Below are 16,105 nucleotides of genomic sequence, written 5' to 3' on the forward strand. Positions count from 1 at the left end.
AATAATTAAATCTTTGTCGATTCAAATTTTAGCATGATACAAATCCCCAACCCCGAAGAAATTCTCTACCATCTAACCTCCATTTGACGGGGACTGTTAGAGTCCAATATCGACTAGAAACAAACCAAAAAGTATGTATGTGTATATAGGGGCGAGTTTAATTGCAAATCGATTTTATGTTGTGAACTGGAAAATAAAGGATAGCGTTACGTGTCATAAATGTGTCTCATAAATGGTATATCAAAAAAGTTTCCAAACGACTTGTGGCTGTCTTCAAGTCACTGGTGAAGGTCGCTCGGATAACATGTGATTTTGTATATGATGCTAGTGTAAAATCAAATGTGATTTGCTTATTTTTCGTGTTCTTTTAAATAAGTATCGTTCTCGTTTGATACTCCATATATATATATAATCAAGAAACAAGACTGTTTTCGTGAGACACGTGAGAGAACTTTTTTACACTTGAAATTGTGAAAGTAAGAAAAAACCGAACCTTCACAGCAAAAACACTATGAATGTTACTTTCACAACATTTTGTTGTGATGTTTCAAGCGTAAAAAAATAGTCTCACGTAATCCCAAGTCTACATATATATAAAAGAACCTCGATCTCTCTCAATAAGTTCATAACTGGTCTTTTAAAACGGCAAATGAAAAGGATTTCACATAATCTCACAAATTTATAGCAACACTTGTTTGTTGAAATCTATAGTGTCCTGATATAACCAATTTGCATCTTATACCAATGGATACAATATAAATTAACGGTATTCTCATACGAAGAATATCGATTAAGAAAGGCCCTCTGTCGGTACCGATACTGCAGGGTCCATTTGTGGACCCTGCAATCGTTTCTTACCATAACCGCACTTTCTTAACCGCTATTCCTTCGAGTGGAATAATTAAAAATACAATTCCCTCTAAAACCATAAAATACTCCATACTAAATGAGTTGCAGATATTAACCATCGACTTCAAGCATCAATTTTGGCACTTTTCTTTGCACTCTGTGGCCTTTTCGCCCAGAATCTCAACTGAAAAGCCCTTTCTTCCAGCATCTTTTCGATGTCCTCGATCGGCAAACCTTTGGTTTCCGGCACGAAAATAAGCACAAAAAACAAGGCCACGACCGAAATCACCCCGAAAATCAAAAAGGTCCATGCGGTTCCGATGGCTTCGGTTAACGATAAGAACGACTGAGCCACGATAAGATTCGAGATCCAGTTTGAAGTTGCGGCTATGCCACCACAAACCCCTCGGAACCGTAACGGATATATCTCGGAATTAACGATCCATGGGACTGTACCCATTCCGGGAGAGAAGAATATGATGTAGAGTGCTAACCCGACGAGTGCAAGCCACCCGAGTTTACTCGGACATCCCCGAGTGTACCATAATCGACCTTCCGCATGACAAGTTTTCTTAACCGGATCATCCGAGATCAAACAAGCACCGGGTAACAACTGTGACCAAAAAAAAAATTTAAAGTCAAACATACTAGTTTCAAATGCGAAATTGATACGATATAATACGTTTTCTAGCGTAAATTAAACATCATATCGATTTCACTTTCTCGTTTGGTAGACGGTTGTGGTAAATTTTGAAATCGTAAAAGGATTCGTATAAATTACCACGTTAAAGATTAGCTAAGTTGACCATAAAAGTCAAAAGTATCTTTTTACCTTATCACCAGAAGCAGCACAGAATCCACAATCTGGAGACGAAGCCTTTAAGCATTTCATACAATCCCATGTAACCGAAGGCCTGCTTGAGCTGAAATCCGGGCACGTTACATTTCCGAACTGAGCCGTATTTGTACGGCTAACGGCCGGTGAGTGCGTTGTGGTCTCGTGAAACACAGCCGAAAGAAGGCCCAACGAGAGAATCACACCGATCAAACTGATCACGAGCAACTTCTTCCTTCCGGTTCGATCGATGAAGTAAATGCTTACGACCGAACCCATGGCGTTGAGACCAGCTGTCACGAGTGAGAGGAGAAGTGCGGTTTGGTTCGAAGCAATTCCGGCTAACTGAGCGATGGTCGGGCTGTAATACATCACGGTGTTGATTCCAACAAATTGCTGGAAAACCTGAAGCCCGACCCCGGCTACGAGACCTCTTCTTACAGTCGTCGTTTTCAGTAATTTGATCATGTTGATTTTCTCCGACGATCCCGTTTCCTCGATCTCTTTTTCGACCGACTCCTTTAGAGCTTGGATCTCCATTTCGGCATCCTCGGCCGAATATATCTTTCTTAGCATCGTTATTGCCTCTTCCTCTCTTCCCTGTCGACAAATCGATACATTTTGATGTCTACCTCATAAATACATATGTCTACACAGACATACATAGAGATTGGTTCATATGAAAACCGTAAAAATATTGAAAACCATGAGAACCAATTATTCATGATAAATATCGTGAAAGATATTAACAATAAACATTATGAATAATGAAAATGCTTAATTAATATTCATAGATATTTAGGTATATTCATTAATGAATAGTTAGTTCTCAAATATTTATTGTTTCTGAAATGAACTTCCTCTCTCTCTCACACACAAAAACACACACACACACATATAGAGAGAGAGAGAGAACGGACCTTGCGGTATAGCCAACGTGGCGACTCGGGAAGGCCTAGCATGAGCACGAATTGTAGGAGGGCCGGGAGGCCGGCAACTCCGAGCATCCATCGCCATGTTCCCGGTGCCTGATTTACAACCAATAACCGTCAAGAATCAACATCGTAAAAAGTTAACAAGTCGTTAAAAATATAAAAAAAAAGGTTAAAAACTATCTTTTGTTGTTAATTGGCAAATAAGTGAAAATTACCAAATTACTCCTTGAAAATGGAATCTCATGAAATGCTTTTACAAAAACAATGCTAGGGGTACCCAAAAATAACAAAGCGATTTCAAGGGTAGTTTTGATACATTGATATGATAGAATAGAATAGGCATCTTTGTTTCATGTTTGATAGAACTTTTATATGAAATAGACATTAAATGGGTTTTTTTTTACATTTTTTACAGTCTTTAATTTTATTTAATTTTATGTTTTTTATACTTTCATTTTACTATCTTCAAAATATTATTTTATACGGTTTCTACACCTTTATTAATTTATGTAATTTATTATATATTAATAATAAAAAATAATATAGAAAATGAATAAAATAAAAATTGGAAACTACGTAATCTTTTTATTTATGTGTCATTTTGATTGTTTTGACAAAAACTTTCTTATGATATATAAAGAATAATTATTTTATATATTTCAATAAATTAATCAAAATATATAAATAACTCATTAAAAGTAAATTGACAAAAGAGTCCATGTACCATGATCAAAAGATTTGAAATTACCAAAGTAACCTTTGTACTGAATGATGTAAAAGAATTCAAAATATTTACTAATAGAAAAGGATTTTGCAAAAACAACCCTAAAGTACAAACTATTAGACAATAAAAGTACAAGCACGTGACAATTGAAATTACCAAAACACCCTTTAGACCCGAATCATATGATACTTTTGGATATGAAAACAATGCTAAAGCAAGTAACGATAAGTAGTTCTGCATATTATTTGGAAACAAAAGTAGAAGTACGTAAACTACAATATCTGAAATTACCAAAACGTCCATTGGACCCGAATCATATGATACTTTTAGATATGAAAACAATGTTAAAACATGCTAAACCAAGTATAAGTAGTTCCACATATTATTTGGAAACAAAAGTAGAAGTACATAAACTAAAATATCTAAAATTACCAAAACGCCCATTGGACCAAATCAGATGATACGTTTAGATATGAAAATAACGCTAAAACATGCTAAACCAAGTAACTCTAGACAAATCCCGATTATTGTTTGGCAATAAATGTACAAGTACAATGACCAAAGACCTAAGATTACCAAAACACCCTTTGGACCTATCCACATGAAACTTGTATATAAAAGAATTTACAAAAAACAACATAACGTTAGACCAAGTGACTCTAAGAACAATTCCCGTTTATTATTTGGCAAGAAGATCTAAAATTACGAAAAACACCCTTTGAACCAGATTAGATGAAACTTTTAGATATGTTTATATATAGAAACTTACAAAAAACAGCGTTAAAACGTTTCAAACAAAATGATTGTAGACACTTCACGATCATCATTTGAAAACAAAAATACCAATACGACAATCATAGTGTGATGAAATGACCAAACTACCCTTGTAACAAATCACATGAAACTTGTAGGTATGCACGTATCAAAGAGATAGATATAGATATAGATATATACATGTATGTAAGTGTTAAGTTGATTGCGTGGGGCATATTGCAAACGAAGCGATTGTAGGTTGTTTCCAAAAGAAGGGGAAAAGATACATGGTGGGTGGGGGCATAATGGTACTTTTCTCACATGCTTACCCAATCACCAAAAACAAAAGAGGTTCTTTGGAGCTATCATTTTCTAGTGTGTGTATATATAGAGAAAAAAGTTATTTGGCTTCTTTTAAATTTAAAATTAGATGAATAAATAAATAAAAATAAAATTACTGAAATTGAATTTTTTTTATTTAAATATTAAATTGATTTATACTCGGTCGCAAAATAAATATCCGTAATAAATAATGAATACTTTAAAAATTACTAGAAGGGTACTCGTGCAATGTAACGAGATATATCTCGATTTTAATGTTTCGTTTTATTTTTTGGTCTCTGTCGATATTATAATATGAATTTATGTGATTTTAGCAAGCAATAATGTTTTTTTTCAAATATAAATTTGAAGATATTATAAAAATTAAAAAATATATATATTAAAGTTCTATTTTTTATAGTTTTTTAATTCAAAATTTTTATTATAATTTAGTTTAGTTTTAATGACGAGGTAATTTGCTTTTGGTTTAATAATAGTTTTATAAAGATAATAACTAAGTATTTTATTAGAACTCAATCATTATTATAATTATATTTTAGATATATTTAAAAGGAGAAATTTATCTTATATTTGATTATATTTATCCACAATTAGTTACACGAATTCAAATATGAAACTTAATAAGTTTTAATTATGCATAATTTACTTGTAATTTTGAATTTTAAGTAATATGCATTAATAAGCGGTATTTCATGTATAAAAAATGGTTTTTAAGAGTTTTTGTCAAATGTTTTATAATATAGTATAGATAATTATAATGTATTTTAATTAACTGAAATATTCATAGTGTAATAATTAATGGTAGAACTGTAAATTTAACAGTAAATTACAACTATCTAACCTTTGTGAAAGCTAAGTTGATGAGGTACGACAGAAACTGGCCTCCTGTGATCAAGAAGCCATTCGTGCTGACCAAAGCACCTCGAACCTTTGCCGGAGAAGCTTCTGATATGTACAAGGGGGCGGTCATAGACGCCATTCCCACTCCAAATCCGACAAAAACACGACCCAAGATTAAAACGCTGGGATTGGGTGCAGCCGCCATGAGGATGGCTCCAAGAAAGAACAGAAAATCTGCGACTAGGAGTGCAAATCTCCGTCCAAAACGGTCATTTAGCCACCCTCCAATTGCCGCTCCGACGATTGCTCCGGCAACCGCCATGCTCACAATGCTCTCCTGTTGAAAAATCAATCTAAATTTACAAAAACTCGAAAAGAAAATTACAAATCAAAACATTAAAAGAACGTTTAACGATTAAGGGATCGTTTACTAAACGCTTACATGATAAGTGCTTACCGAGTAATTTTCCTTATTTGATAAACATGGTAAAGGTCAAAAATCTTACCCGATAAACACAATGATAAAGATAGAGAGTCTTATTCGGTAAGTGAGGGTGACGACCATTATCCGGATAAATGTTTACCGGGTAAATTGTTGTACTACAATCTTACCCAGTAAAATAAATTATAATGTTACTCCTAACAGTAAGTGTTCACCAGATAAACATTTAAGTAAACGACCCCTAAGCAACTAAGAGTTTAACGAATATTTTTGTAAAACTATTAATATAATAAAAAAAAAAGTATTGGGACAAAACATTCCTTTTACCGATGAAATACCCATATTTTAAAATAAAAGATAACTGGACATATAAGTCAAACTGATGACTATTTATTATACAATAGATTTATATTTTATTTTCTTTTTTAATTAAATATAATATTTGATTTAAATTTAATTAATAAATCCATAAAAAAATATTACTTTGTTGATCATAGGTGTCCGGACCAGCTTGCTTGCACTGATCAATAGGAGAGCGTTGTGATTGCTGCAACAATCACCAGAGCGGCAAAATGATAACTATGGACGGAGATTTTGCACTCCTTGTTGCAGATTTTCTGTTCTTCCTTGGAGCCATCATCATGGCAGCTGCACCCAATCCTAGCATTATAATCTTAGGTCATGTTTTTTGTCAGATTTGTATTCGGAATATTGTTTATGACTGCCTCTCTATATATATTGGTAGCTTCTCAGGCAAAGGTCCGAGGTGCTTTGGTCAACACCAATGACTTCTTTGTCGGAGAAGCTACCAATGTGTATAAAGGGGGGTGGTCATTGATGCAGTCCTAACTAGAAATCAGTCAAAAACATGAGCCAAAATTAAAACGCTAGGTTTGGGTGCAACTGCGATATGTGTGTGGCTTCAAGAAATGATAGAAATTCCATAACTAAGAGTGCAAATCTCCATCCACAGCTGTCATTTAGCCACCCTCTCCCTCTGATTCAATTGCGGATTCTCCTCCTATTCATACATACCCTTGTCATAGCATGATATAGTACGTATGCACGTATAATTCATGGGTTCACATATGCACATATAGTTCATATGGGTTCACATATTCACATACTATAACCTATTTATCGCCTATTTGTAAAAGTTACGAAACTACCCATTTATTTTCTGTATAATTGTTACCATGCAACCGAATTATCTGGTGTTGCACAATTACCCCCTCAAATCTTGATAGTTTATATTCTAGTCAAATAACTAGGATCACTTCTCTATTATATATAAAGTTGCGCTCCGATGAGAAAGAAAGTTATGATGATAAGAAGAGATTTTGACGCTTGGATTAAATTATTAAACTTAATTGAGTGTCAACATTAATAAGCTGCATCAAGATGTATCAGATCAATTATTTCTAAAGTGCAATTCATGATGGACATGTAATTAAAAATTAATTAAAAACTCAGATCTCTTTTTACGTTTCTCCCTATAACTTCTCCTCTCCTCACTTTTATAAATATATATATATATATATATATATATATATATATATATATTATATATCAAGGGTGGTCCATTTGACTAGCATAGTTTCAACTTTCAATATGACGACTTTGACCTTTCGAGTGAAAAGGAAGTGACCAGAATCATGGGTGGTTTCTTTTCCCACACCACGCCCTCAATCATTGGGCATGCCCAAGGGCTAATATTGTCATTACATGCATAAATAACAAAAAATAATATTTTAAAAAATATTAAATATATAAGTTTCACAATATATAAAAGAAATCTTCATTTCAAATCAAAAGAAAATAATTAAATATAAAAAAAAACCCCGGCATAAATCTTTAATTACTTCAATATATAATTTTAAGTATAATTGTCATTTTCATCTATTTTGTCGTACCTTTATATTATTACTTTTCTATACACTTGAAGTGTCAAAATTGGACTCTTCTGTAGAAAATTAAATAATATTCCAAATAAATAAATTAAAGTCGATATAATTCCTTTTCTTCCAACAAACTTATCTTATCCACATAAAACATTTACTCATTTTAATATTTTCTTTTATAATATTTTCTTTTATAATTTTTAATATTTTAAAATAAATATTTTGACTAAATTAATTTGTTTTATTCATATATAAMCTAGTGAATAATATCTAGTATATTCTATATTTAATATCTTTTTCGATAATCACTATTATTATTAAATAGTAATAATTTTATCAAAAACCTAAAATTCCCTTTCATTAAAATTACCAAATCTCCATTACAATAATTGTATTTTAAATTTAATTAACGGGATGTTTAGGATTGCTTATAAAAATAATTTATTGACTTATTCCCGTGTGACACTGATAATAAGCATTTTTGAATTTTTGGATAAACAACTTATAGTGGTGCCAAATCGGTAATAAGTTGATAAGTTCTTTTATAGAAAAACATAACTTATTTCAAATAAGCAATCTCAAATACCCACTAAATCACAAAACCGTCAAATCAACTGTTTCATTCGAAAACCCAAAATAGAATCGAAAATCTTTTTTTTCTCTTTCATGATATATATGTTTGTGTATATGTAGAGTCTCGATTTCGACCGACTATTAAGACGGATGACGATTTTATTTTCTCGATCGTTTTTTAATTTAAAATATTTATTATAATAATTATCTTCCATAAATATTTTGATTATTCCGTTTTCACGAATCACAAAAATATCGAGATCGTATACATATACGTGTATAAAATAAATAAATAAATAAATATTTAAAATTGACTAATTGACCATTAATTATACGGGATTGTGTGTGTGCATCCATAGGGTAACCGAAATTTGCAGACTCACCTGTAAAAGGGTACTCCTATCTACAGAATCGAAATCATCCCTGATGTAAAGCAGCGCACCGGATATCACCCCTACACAATCACACCTCCAATACCATTAACAAACTAGAGCGAGAGAGCAGTCAAGAGAGAGAAAGAGACAGAGGATATGATCACCTGTATCGTAACCAAATAGAAGTCCACCTATACCCGCAGAAAAAGCAAGACGAAGAACATAAGGGTTCTTCCACGCAAGAGAAAAACAGTCTCTGAACGCCGATGCGTCCGCCGGATGTATTCCGCCTTCCATTCCGACAATCTCCGGCGTACAAGTCGATAAGTGCGACGTACAAGTCGATATGCGTGATCGGGTTTAAGGCTTGAGATGTATAAGAAGGAGAAGAGTGATGGAAATGGGGAGGATAAATGGGGATATTTATAGACAAAAAAATATATGCCCATAAAATATGTGGATTTTTTTTTAATTTTATATTTATTAATTTTCATTAAATTCTTTTATAAAAGTTGGGTGATTACAAGATATAGGAAGTTTAAATACAAACCCTCCCATAATTATAAATTATATAAATTGATATTAATTGTTTATTTTAGTATGATAAATATCTGGTTTTATTTTATAAATACGTAGATTATGGTAAATAAATTATTATCATTTTCATAAATATCTTATTTGATTGATTTCTAAGTTTATATTAATCAGGATTTATATTTAAAACCCCTTATATATATACAAGAAGGGTGCTTGCATAATATAGCGAGATATATCTCAATTTTAATGTTTCGTTTTATTATTTATTTATGTCGATATAATACGGTTTTTAATGGTTTTTGAGAAAACAATAATGTTTTTATTTTTGAATAAAATGTAAATTTAAATATATTATAAAAGTTTGGGAAAAAAATATATCGATATTAGTATCAAATTTACTATTTAAAATTAAGGTTTTTTATGTAATTTATTTAATTCAATATTTCATTTATAATTTAGATTTAGATTTAGTAACTAAGTAATTTATTTATCATTTAATAATATAATTTTTATAAAGAAATAATTTTGTTATAATTAATGATTATCTTAATTATATATTATATTTTTTATATTTAAAATAAGATGTATATCTCATATTTGATTATGTATATCTATAGTTAGTTACACAAATTAAAAAATGACGTTTTAAGTAATATGCATCAATAAACAATATTTTATGCATAAAAAATGGTTTTTAATAATTTTTGCCAAATGCTTTACTATAGACTAGAAGGTACCCGCACAATGTAGAGAGATGCATCTCGATTTTAATGTTTCATTTTTTTTGTCTCAATCAATGTCGGTTTTATGTGGTTTTGAGAAGAAAAAATAATATTTTTAATCTTGAATAAAATATGAATATGAAAATATCATAAAAAATTGAAAACAAGTAATTAATATTAGTCCAAACTAATTATTTAAAATTTCTTTTTTTATGTGTGTATTTTTTGTTAAAAGTCAATGATTATTCTATTTTTTTTAAAATGAGATGTTTATCCTCTATTTGATTATGTTTATCCGCATTTAGTTACACGAATTCAAACATAGAGTTTTAATAAGTTGTATTTATGCAAATTTTACTTGTAATCTTGAATTTTAAGTAATATACATCGATGAAGTATTTCATACATAAAAAATGGTAGTTAAGAGTTTTTGTCAAATGTTTTATAATATAGTGTGTATAATATATATATATATATATATATATATATGTATGTGTGTGTATGTTAAAAAAATTTGAATTATCGAATTTGCACATCATCTTTTATGAGTTTTTGAATTTTGTGTTTTATGATAAATTATATTTTTAGAGCATCATCGGTAGTGGTTTTTTTAGAAAGCTTATTACAATATTTTAACAAGTTTTCAATAATATCTTTATATTTATTAATTTTATAAATTATTATTTATATATTTATATTATAACTTTATTATTATAATAATTAAGCCGGATAATGTAAATAGTACGATAAATATCGAGGCAATATTTATGATTTATATTTATTACGTTACGCATATATTTATGTACTACACTAATTGGGTTTAAATAGTATGGTAATAAAATCACTGTGAAAATATAAAGTTATGGGGATAATCTGTAAAATTAATAAAATGTGGGCGATATTAAATATTTATCTAATCAAGATTATAAATTATATACTTGGAATATTACTTTTTGATGTATACAACACTGTAATATGTTGAAGAGTATTTAGATAAATGTTTACTCAGTAAATGTTTATTGGATGAAGATAGCTGGAGTCGAGAATCTTACTTGGTATAGTGAGAGTGACGACTTTTAAGCAGTAAGTGATTACCGGATAAATTGTCGCATACAATATGATTTTAATAGACTACAATTTTATTTGATAAAATAAATTAGAGTATTGAATCTTACTGGTAAATGTTTATGGAATAAACGTCTGGGTAAACAAACTTTATTTGCATATCTTTTGGTCGTATAAGATGGTGACAAAAGATTATAACAAGAATATGCCATTTTTTGTTGGTAATGTACAATCACTTATATAAAAAACCTTATCATTGTTTGTGTTTCTTTTAAAATATATATATAATAAATAATGTTGTATATCTGTAATTTTTGGTGAGGTCTGAACAACTGATCGCTTAGAAAGTTGGGCTCCATTCATAATCCGGATATTACTAGACTATTGACCCTCTTGTGGGTGCTCTCGATAATCTGAATCTGGTATTTATATTTATTTAATTTTCTATTTATTTTTAAAAATAATCAATAATATTTAATTTTGAAAAACAATAACAATTTGCTTACTATTATGCCAGGAAATTGATCAAAATAGTGAATCTCTCCAATCAAATTCACTTTTTAATCACTTTTGAATTCTGATCCCAATCTTGGTCAAGATTTATTTAAATGTCTTACGCATTTGCATAAAAGCCTATTTTCAAGTTTACGTAAATGATCAAGGCATCTGCATAAACTCTAGATAAAATTCAAACTCGATTGATAAAATGGCTAAAAAGTGAATTGTTAGAAAGATTAGTTATTTTGGTAAATTTCCCGATCATTTTTGTTATCATAAGACTTGCATCAACTATGTATAACATTCCAAACACCAGATGAATCAGTTTTAACGATCTCAAGGAAAGTTGTTTTGGGTCGTTATCGTATAGTTACCTTTTCAACAATAAATAAAAATAACTGACACGGATACCATTAATATATATATATATATATATATAATATATATATGTATATATATATATATGTTAGCTTTGATAGTAATATTTGGATTTATTGCCATTTTGCTCCATTGATAAACGGACAAAATTGATTTGTTACCAATCCGAAAGACAGTTATTACATTACCTCTGTGTTCTCGAAACAAGGAAGGAAAGTAAAAAAAAAAAAAAACCCGTGTTCGTGAAACTTTTTAGGAGAGAAACGGAATGAAATGTAGGAAAAATAACATTGTTAAAATTATAAAACTATCTGATCTTTCATTCTAAACGATATATTTCTAAAGGGGTATATTAGTAAAAATAACATCTTTACTTTCCTTTCTCTCCTGTTCAAGAATATGAAAAATCATTTTCTTTCTTTTTATTTTCTTTCTTTCCTTTCGAGAACAAAATTAAAAAAAATTCCTTCGATTTCTATTTTTCTTCTTTTCACCAATCTTTTAAAACACGTTGTACATGGATATGAATCACTACTTATAACAGTAAACTGTTAAGGGTCCGTTTGATTTGTAGGATTTGGAATTGAATTTCATTCTGATTCCGTAATGGATTAAAAGAAAGTCCAAAATTGAAATCTTACGAACATGTGATTTGGAAATTCCATTGAGTGGTTGGCATTTCGTGGTATTTCATACAATTTGTTTGAATAATGCTATAAAATATGTTAAAAACACTTGTCTTATATTAATCAATTAATAACAACGTAATTGAACTATTTTTACAAAATCATTTACAAAAATTCATAATTATAAAAATAATTAAACTACTTATTTATTAATTAAATATCATTATAAAACAAATATATTAATATATTTTAAAATATTATTATATACAGATGTTACAAAATCCCATGAAATAATTTAAGAATCCGTTTGGTTTGTAAAATTGTTTTTGAGAGATTTGGATTTTGTGGATGGATTTGGATTTGGAGAGATTTCGATTGGAATAGATTTGAAATCATTAGTGTGTTTGGTTTGTATGATTTGGAATGGAACTAGATTCAATTATCTATAAATACTTTATAAAAATAATTATAAAAATAATTAAGTTACACTTTTTTCATCGATTATTACAAAACAAATGTTCTTAACATTTTTTAGAACTTTATTACATACAATCCCACGAAATTCTGTGAATTTCCAAGAACTCCCTAAGAATTTCAAAATCCTATGTTTATATGATTTCTAAATCCTATGTTTATATGATTTCAAATCCGGACAATCCAATAAATCAAACATGAGATTGGAATGAATTTGAAATCCAAATCCCCCAAAATCCATTCAAATCCTGCAAACCAAACAGAACCTAAAAGATCTTGTTTGATTTGTAAGATTTGATTGAATTAAGAGGAATTTGGAATTGAATTATATTTGAATCATATGTTTGATTTGATGGATTTTCTACTTGGAATCCACAAAACATGGGATTTTAAAATACTATCGAGGTGGTTAGTATTTACGGGATTAGTAGGATTTATGTGTAATAATGTTAAGGAAATATTTCTAGAAATAATCAAATAATAAAAGGTTATTTAATTATTTATAACTTGTTCTTATAAATTCTTTATAAAGAATGAAATTCAATTATATTCTAAATCCTAAAAATCAAACACACCAAATATTCAAAATCCTTCAAATTTCAAATTATTCTACAAAATCTAAATCCCTTAAAAATCATTCTATCAAACCAAACACCCCCAAATTTATTTAAAATCCAAGCACTAAAAATTATGAAGTGAGTTTCATTTTAACTTAGCTCATATGGTAGTGTTTGATATGCATACATGATTATACAAGACTGGATAAAAGGGAAGGACAAGACAAAACTGGATATGACAAGTTGTCTGTATGTTGTTTGGTATGACTAAAGTTGGAGATGACAGAACTAGACAAGTTGCCGCTAGAAATTGTTTGATGATTTTATATATCATATGATAGTTATAAATGAAACAAATCAAGTAAATATTTAAACAATTTAATCTATAAACATTTTTATACAATTTTCATATATATAAATACATGTGTGACATCCGTTAGTTCTGAAATCCAGGTTAGCATCTACATAGGGTTTCCAAAATTAGAAATATAACTTATTAGAGCTTAGTTAAGTTGATTAGAACTCAGCTGGTTTAGATTGCCGGCGTTTAGGTCAGAAAGTCCAGTTTCGGCAAGTAACTGATAAAGCTAATTTATGTAATGCCGAAAAGGGGTTGTTTAGAGCTGACAGATTAGTATCTAGTAGTTATGTCGCCCATTTCTCCCAAAATAATAGTCCAAATGCTACGTTTCTTTTTTTTAAATGAAGTTCAGTGAGTTTGGGTTCTATCCCCACTGGAATCACATAAAAAGAGTAAGTTTTGAACCTTCAAATGTTTAAAACAAAATAAGTGTGCAACAACACACTTGACAGTAGGTAAAACCTACTTTGGACGACCATATCTCTCTGGTTATTCCTCCAAAATGGTTTATTTTTTTCTAGAACTTATTTTAATGAGTTATCTTTGTAATTCATCTGGTTTCACTAAAAAATATTGAGTTTTGAGCCTTCAAGTTCTTGATACAAGATTATGGTGCAAAAAGAGCAATGCTGACAGAATCTTGCATGCATTTTAAAACGGTCATATCTCCTTCAAAACTCAATGAAAATGGGTGATTCTTTTTCTGGAAGTTAGCCTTATGTGTTAGCTTTAAAATACTCACTGAAAAATGATGAGTTTAGACCCCTCAAATGGCCGTCACATGAAGAGTGTGCAATCTGTCTTGGGGACTGTGACACTCAAAGTTATAAGGTAATGATGAGTGCCTTAAACCCATCCAAAATTCGTGTTATTTGAACAAAATCTGTTTAACTCATTATTATTGATGATATAAAAATTTGGACTCAAAAAGAGTTGTGGAAGGTACCTTTTGATGACGTTTTATAAGACCAAAAATTCCAGAAATAAAATTTACCTTCTGCCCAATTTATGATTTTATGTGAAAAGGATTTCAAGTTTAATTTACATTAAAATGGACAAATTAAAGAACATTATATTATAAATATCAACTTTAAATAATGAGAACTTATCGGAATTACATAAAAATAAATACTTTATCTATACGAAATCAAATAGGTGGACTAATTTTAGACTTTGGACATCGTAGGAGAGGAGAGACCGGGATCTTAGAGCTTCTCACTACCAAAGTCATCAAGTTTCACGCTAAGTAATTTGTTGAGTAATCACGGCCCCGTTTTTATCGCGTTATTATTTATTGAATATTTGGGGGAAAAACATGAATGAATTGCAAACAGAATTGTTTAAATGTAAATTGTTATAATCATGATATCTGATTATTAATGCACAATGGTCTAAATGCTAAATTGATGTACTTGAGTGATTTTATTTATCGTCCCCAACCGCGTACGCTACTAGTTAACTCGGAATTGTGCCGGGCCGATAGTATTGTGAATAGCGTTATTTGGTTGACATTCCCACCCAAAAACGGGTGCACTCTGCTATTTATTATTATTGTAGGCTACACTTGTGTGAATGCGCCACCGCTGAGGTAGTCCTACCCATTTAGTTCTACACATGTGGGTTAAACACCACCGCTGAGGTAGTTCTGTAGACGAACCGTGGTACCTAAGTTGGCGCGCGGGCCACTTCAGGGTATTCGTAAAAATGTTTTTGGGACTAATTGTTGTCGGAAAAGGATCTGTAGCGGCTTGAGTTTGAACATCATATTAAAATTTTTCCATTTAACCATATGCAAGTGTTATAAATAAGTTTGCAAGAATGAGATTTTCTGCATTGAAAAGTTTATGTGCATATAAAACCTGTGAACTCACCAACTCTTTGTAGTTGACTTTTTTTTTTCTTTCTTTCATGCTTTTCAGGAAATAAGTAAGAAACGTTTTGAGCATTTGTGTGCATCGACATCAACATTTCAACCTTTCGAACTAGATTGTGTTTGCATTTTGTACATCATTGACTCCTTACGAGAGCAGTTTATTATGTTTCTGTAAATCTTGAACTTGTAATTTATATATTTCAATTATGGTGTTATCTATTAGCTGTGCAATGAAATCGTGAGCTGTCATATCTCGTGTTTCCGCTTTAGCGGGGTGTGACAACATGCATACATAATAATACCAAATTTGAATGAAAAAATTGATATAATTGATGTTAGTTTGAAACGCCCTGGTTCATAATTTGTAAACTGTTTTTTTATTCCGTTCAGAAGATCCTTACCAACTGATGGAGGCACAATGGAGACTGTTGCAGCGATAATGGCAG

The 16,105-nt window shown here is 30.3% G+C and overlaps 1 protein-coding gene across 1 annotated transcript; it reads right to left on the reverse strand.

Annotated features, from left to right (window-relative positions):
- Positions 1 to 635: 635 nt before the first annotated feature.
- On the reverse strand, positions 636 to 8,941 carry LOC112526978 (probable inositol transporter 2). The gene is made up of 6 exons (XM_025137438.1): positions 8,733 to 8,941; positions 8,578 to 8,648; positions 5,280 to 5,615; positions 2,605 to 2,712; positions 1,682 to 2,284; positions 636 to 1,462 (listed from the first exon to the last, which is right to left on the reverse strand). Exons 1-6 carry the CDS (start codon positions 8,863 to 8,865, stop codon positions 974 to 976), a joined length of 1,740 nt encoding a protein of 579 aa, XP_024993206.1. The 5' UTR covers positions 8,866 to 8,941; the 3' UTR covers positions 636 to 973.
- Between the last annotated feature and the right edge of the window lie 7,164 nt (positions 8,942 to 16,105).

Source organism: Cynara cardunculus (genome assembly GCF_001531365.2).
Source record: "Cynara cardunculus var. scolymus isolate 2C chromosome LG 14, CcrdV1, whole genome shotgun sequence".
Taxonomy (NCBI): domain Eukaryota; kingdom Viridiplantae; phylum Streptophyta; class Magnoliopsida; order Asterales; family Asteraceae; genus Cynara; species Cynara cardunculus.